Source organism: Heterodontus francisci, chromosome 9 (genome assembly GCF_036365525.1).
Source record: "Heterodontus francisci isolate sHetFra1 chromosome 9, sHetFra1.hap1, whole genome shotgun sequence".
Lineage (NCBI taxonomy): Eukaryota > Metazoa > Chordata > Chondrichthyes > Heterodontiformes > Heterodontidae > Heterodontus > Heterodontus francisci.
This window is the reverse complement of record NC_090379.1, coordinates 117,851,555-117,857,554: the sequence shown is the minus strand read 5'-3', so window position 1 is coordinate 117,857,554 and position 6,000 is coordinate 117,851,555. Positions and strand designations below refer to the sequence as shown.

The 6,000-nt window shown below is 46.6% G+C and overlaps 1 protein-coding gene across 3 annotated transcripts in view; it reads left to right on the top strand.

Moving 5' to 3' along the window:
• Positions 1–452: 452 nt before the first annotated feature.
• LOC137373525 (uncharacterized) overlaps positions 453–6,000 on the top strand; it is a 111,538-nt gene continuing 105,990 nt past the window's right edge. For 2 of the 3 annotated variants that reach the window (XR_010975639.1, XR_010975640.1), the window contains exon 1: positions 453–1,630. Coding sequence is in view for 1 of the 3 variants with exons in the window: in XM_068038399.1 (XP_067894500.1) it covers positions 758–1,450 (693 nt within the window). In the remaining 2 variants the exon portion in view is untranslated. Of the gene's footprint in view, positions 2,046–6,000 lie in introns of those variants that run through there. The other variant, XM_068038399.1, reaches the window with a different exon arrangement.

Genomic DNA, 6,000 nt, shown 5'->3' with positions numbered 1-6,000 from the left:
CATGTGAAAACTTAAAATGTCATCAAGGGGCAATATGTAGATGAGAAATAGGAGGGGGCCAAGGAGAGATCCTTGGGGGGCACCAGAGGTAACAGTGTGGGAGCAGGAAGAGAAGGCATTGCGGGTGATTCTCTGGTTACAACTGGAACACACACACACACACACATATTTGAAGCTGCACGTGCAAATATAAATATGCACATACATACATATGTACACCCCCCCCCCCCCTCCAGATATATATATATATATATATACTGGATACCCACTGATATATATATCCTCCTACACTCTTGATACCTATATACTGTATATGCTAGGCATGGTCGCTTTAAGAGATTCTTCACCTTCCCTCCCCACCCCCTCTGCTGTTTATTTCAAAAAGGCTGCTTCATTTTCTGGCACGAAGGGGGCAGATTGTGACAGCTGATCTTATTCCAGGAGATGCGCATTAAAGGCGGTAAACAAGCTGGGTTACTGGGCTGTTTCCACTCTCTGTCTGCAGCATCCCATCACTGCAGCAGCAAGCTGGTCCGGTTAGGACTGGCAGCATGTGGGAGGAGATGCTGGAGTCACTGACTGATTGAATGAACACACAAACTGCTCCAAATGCTGTTGCTGCTGGCATTGCGAGGTGACTGGTGTGAGTGCTCATTCCCAGTTTGAACTGAGTCTTGGCACTGAATTGTGAGAATCGAACTTGCTGTGGACTCCAGGCAAAGGCCGAAAGCAGCAGCAGCAGCGGCGGCAGGGAACAATGAGGGACAAGGACTTCATGCCCGGGGCCGATAAAGGCAAACCAGCCACCTTCACCGGGGACAAGAAGGCGAAGATGGCGGCAAAGAGCAACACCAAGTGGGTGAGACTTGCCACGGTACTGGCCTATGTGTTGTCAGTGTCGCTGGCGGCGATTATCCTGGCCGTCTATTACAGCCTGATCTGGAAGCCGGTAAAATCGACAGTGAGCAATAACCCTCAGAGCAGCAAAGCTTCCCGGCTCCAGGAAGACATGAGTGTCACCGCCTCGACCCTGCTCAGCCAGCAGCTCAGCGCCCAGGCGGTGCAGTCGGAGCCCTGGAGAGCTCGGGCCGGCCAGCAGGATGAAGCCCTGGCTCTCACCACGGCCCGGAACCCAAGCACAAGCAGCACAAAGAGCCACAACAAGCTGGCAGGCAGCATCCAGCTTCCTGCTCAACTGGAGACTGCCACTCAGAGCCAGACTGATGTCTCCCACTCTCTGCAAGACAGCACCCGGGCGAAGAGCCTCCAGCAGGTAGCAGTGCATTCACAGGGGCTCACTCAAGCTCAGCCCATGACCAAAGGCAGCCCAAAGATGTCGGAGCATTTACAAAGTTTCACGGAGTCAGTCCCACTCAAGAGGGCGGAGAGTAAGAATGGAACAGAAAGGATGAAGGAAGAGCAGACACTGACAGCACCCACACGGCAGTGAGACGTACCCGACCGCCACCACACTGTAAACACATGTACTCGTAGATATTGTAGAACTTCCAAGGAATTTAATCCCAAAATCTGGGAGTGGGGGTTAATTAACCCCGTGCACAGTTCTGCACCTTGGACAATCTCAATGCCTCACTCTTTTAAATATTCAGAAGATTCCTCTTTCCCCCAGGTTAGTCGTTTACATCCTCAGCATGACACTTGGCTAACTTTATTTTTAATAAACTTTCTGAAAATATACAAAGGACATCAGCTCTGCTGCTTTTCAGGGGACGTGATCTTCGTTGAAAAATATTTTCAGCTAAGCTAGCATTAAAATTCGGGCTTGTGATTTTACAGCAGTTTTTCATAGCCTTCACACACGCTTGGTCGGCACTGGAAATTGTTATTACTACAGAGCTGGTTTAGTGTAAAGGAGATTACATGCCTAATGGAGACGATATGGGTTTACCTCAGGTATATCAAGCTCAGTAAAATGTATCTGTACAGTCAGCTATTGTATTTTAATGTGTGGAACAGACCTCTTGTGAGCTTCAGTAGCGGTTAGTTTTTCTCCTTTTTAAAAAATAAACGTCTGAAGAACTGAATTAGTGTTCGTTTCTTACCGAGAGATTAAGTAGGAATAACATTTGACATAAAACTCTACCAAGAAATGTTTTAAATACAACGAACAGTTCTAGACAGGAATCGAGCTCCCTCAACATCTCCTTTCAATCAGGCAACAAATAAGTTTCCTGTTCGGTAAAGTTTCTGCGGTTGTTTTAATTGGACAAGGAAAGATTGAAGGGCCTCAAGTATTTAACATTGTTTAAAGAAAGTAATTTTTAGTGTTGAGTAATCTGCAAATCCCTTTCTGTCTTGTCACTCAGTAACGCCTTTCCAAGTCTATTATTGTTCTTATACATAGTGTTACCGCCAAGTGAGGAGTAGGTCATAGTTACCCCTCTTGCCCTCTCTTATTCGACTGCAACAGGTTTATTCATTTTAAACAGTGGTTGTGCTTAACACCTCTGTGAGTGTTTTACCTTTTAATGTGATGAATCGGACAGGTTTTCTTGAGTTTAAAGAAAGGGATAAGTTTTATTATACTTAACAATCTAAACCCGATTTAAAAATGACAAACAAAATGCTACACATTCACATGAGAACATACACACGCAAACAGATTACAGAGGGAAAAATCGATTTGATGGTTGGTTTAGAGTCCAGAATAAATGAAGTGGATGATCTGGTAGTCTTCCGGATGAAGCTGTATTTGTGAAGTCCTCAGCTGGTCAAAGTGCACTTTGTGGTTGGTCCACTTGGCTCAAGGTTTTCTTGGAGGCGGAATTATAGTTGGTTCTCTTCCCCTGGTCTCTGGCTGTAACAGTCTGTAGGCTTGGAGGGTCCGTAGTCGCAGATAGTTTTCAAATTTGTGTTATCTAGGAATAGAGACAGAGAGAAAGGGAGGCACACAGCCTTTTGCTGCACTGTCTGAGTTACTGCTTGTCTCTTAGTTCAAGGGGGGAAAAAACAGCTTCCCCTGAGATGGACAGACGATCACATAGCTGCTTCAGGTTTACTGGAATGTTCTAATGAAATTCAAGGTTAGGAATTGGCTCTATAGGCCCCAAGATGCCAATTTACACTTGGAGGGGGTTTGCATTTCCAAAGTCGATATGTTAGGATTGCCTTGACTACCATGCTAATTAAGCCATTTTTAGGTAATTCCATCACTATGGAGCAAGACATTGTTCTGGGTCCATGCTGCCCAAACCTCTGGCTCCAGGTGGATCTTTTGAATATGAAAAGGTGTTTCAGATGCAAATTGCAGTGGCTACCTCAGAGCCATAGAGTTATACAGCACGGAAATAGGCCCTTCAGCCCATTGTGTCCATGCTGGCTATCAAGCACCTATCTATTCTAATCCCATTTTCCAGCACTTGGCCTGTAGCCTTGTATGCTATGGCGTTTCAAGTGCTCATCTAGATACTTCTTAAATGTTGTGAGGGTTCCTCCCTCTACCACCTCTTCAGGCAGTGCGTTCCAGATTCCAACCACCCTCTGGGTGAAATTTCTTTTCCTCAAATCCCGCCTAAACCTCCTGCCCCTTAAATCAATGCCTCCTGGTTATTGACATCTCCGCTAAGGGAAAAGGTTTCTTCCTATCTACCCTGTCTATGCCCCTCATAATTTTGTACACCTCAATCAGGTCTCCCCTCAGCCTTCTCTGCTCTAAGGAAAACAACCCTAGCCTTTTCAGTCTCTCTTCATGGCTGAAATGCTCCAGCCCAGGCAACATCCTGGTGAATCTCCTCTGCACCCTCTCCAGTGCAATCACATTCTTCCTATAGTGTGGTGACCAGAACTGTACACAGTACTCCAGTTGTGGACTAACTAGCGTTTTATACAGCTCCATCATAACCTCCCTGCTCTTATATTCTATGCTTCAGTCATTAAAGGCAAGTATCCCATATGCCCTCCTAACCACCTTATCTACCTGTGCTGCTGCCTTCAATGATCTATGGACAAGTACACCAAGGTCTCTCTGACCCCCTGTACTTCCTAGGGTCCTACCACCCATTGTATATTCCCTTGCCTTGTTAGTCCTCCCAAAATGCATCACCTCACACTTCTCAGGATTACATTCCATTTGCCACTGCTCCGCCCATCTTACCAGCCCATCTATATTGTCCTGTAATCTGAGGCTTTCCTCCTCACTATTTACAACGCCACCAATTTTCGTGTCATCTGCGAACTTACTGATCATACCTCCTATATTCATGTCTAAATCATTAATCATTAATGTACACTACAAGCAGCAAGGGTTCCAGCACTGATCCCTGCGGTACACCACTGGTCACAGGCTTCCACACGCAAAAACAACCCTCAACCATCACCCTCTGCCTCCTGCCACTAAGCCAATTTTGGATCCAATTTGCCAAATTGCCCTGGATCCCATGGGCTCTTACCTTCTTAACCAATCTCCCATGCAGGACCTTATCAAAAGCCTTACTGAAGTCCATGTAGACTACATCAACTGCTTCACCCTCACCTACACATCTAGTCACCTCCTTGAAAAATTCAATCAAGTTTGTTAGACATGATCTCCCCCTGACAAAGCCATGCTGACTATCCCTGATTATTCCCTGCCTCTCCAAGTGGAGATTAATCCTGTCCCTCAGAATTTTTTTCCAGTAGTTTCCCTACCACTGATGTTAGACTCACCGGCCTGTAATTACCTGGTTTATCCATGCTACCCTTGTTGAATAATGGTACCACATTCAATGTCCTCCAGTCCTCTGGCACCTCTCCTGTGGCCAGAGAGCATTTGCTAGTTTTTTTTAAAAGTTAACTGCAAGATTACTAAATGGTGGCGTGTCTGCAACCCACACTGGAATATATTGAGACCTGTGATTTACAAACTCAATCTTCAAGACACATTATTTATCAAAAAATCTTAGTTTCCTGGGTAATAAATATGTAGCTGCTAAATATTTCCGTGAGGCTTTGGTAGGGTTTTAAATTTAACATAAACAGTTAGAATACAAGTTAGATGATCAAGCTTACAGCACTCTGAGCAGGGTACACCTTGAACACTGCATCCAGTTGCTGAGACATTCAGCTGCTAGAGACAATGTACAGAAAAATCATGAGGCTAATTCCTGGTGTCAAAGATCTAAGTTAGGAGGAAGGAGTGGAGAAACATGCACTGGGTGGAAATTGGACCTCATTGCACCCAATTTCCAGGCAGAAAAGGGTACGGTGGGGGCCGAAAAAGGCCCAAAGATGCCTGGAATACCTCTGACCCCATATTGGCAACTTTTCAGATATGCTTGGCCACCCTAAACGAGGTGTTGTGCCTCAATGAGGGACCTAGCATCTGTTGTAGGACTTCCTCCTGAAAGTGGGCTGTTCTCAGCAGAGCAGCATTTCCTGCTGTGAAGGAACAAGTGGCTTCTGTTTAAAGATAAGAAAAACTTTCTTGTGAATCCAGAAGGTGTAACAGTACTCTTCCCGGCACCACAGCACTCCTGAGAGCCACGACTGCCCTTCCTCTGGGACTGATCTGAAGGCCACTGCCAGCAAGGCAGGCAGCTCAAACTGGATTCGATTGAAATTGGAATGTCTCGATGCACAAGCCCTAGCAGTTTGCCCCAATCTCAGGCAAGTCTCAGGCCTCCCAGCTTGAGTGTGTGCCATGGGCCAGATTTTCCTGGCTCCTTGACAATTGGGTTGGATACAGGGCGGGGGCTGGGATAATAGTGGAGAGCCGCCCCAATGCATTCCCACCACAGGGGAAGTTTCCCGGGGTGGGTGAGGAACTGGATCGGCTGCCCGCACCATGGAGGCCACAGCATGGAGGTGCCTTCACGTTCCTCTCCCAGTGGGGCTGCTGGCTCTGATTAGGCTAGCAGCATCGAGAGCCCACCTGCTGTCCGTAATAGGACAGTGAAAGTGGAGGCGGCCGGGAGGATTGCATTGGCTGGCAAGTGCGGGCTCAGGACTCCCATTTGACCCCTACATTGGCATCATGAAACCCATGGTAAAATCCAGCCCAGT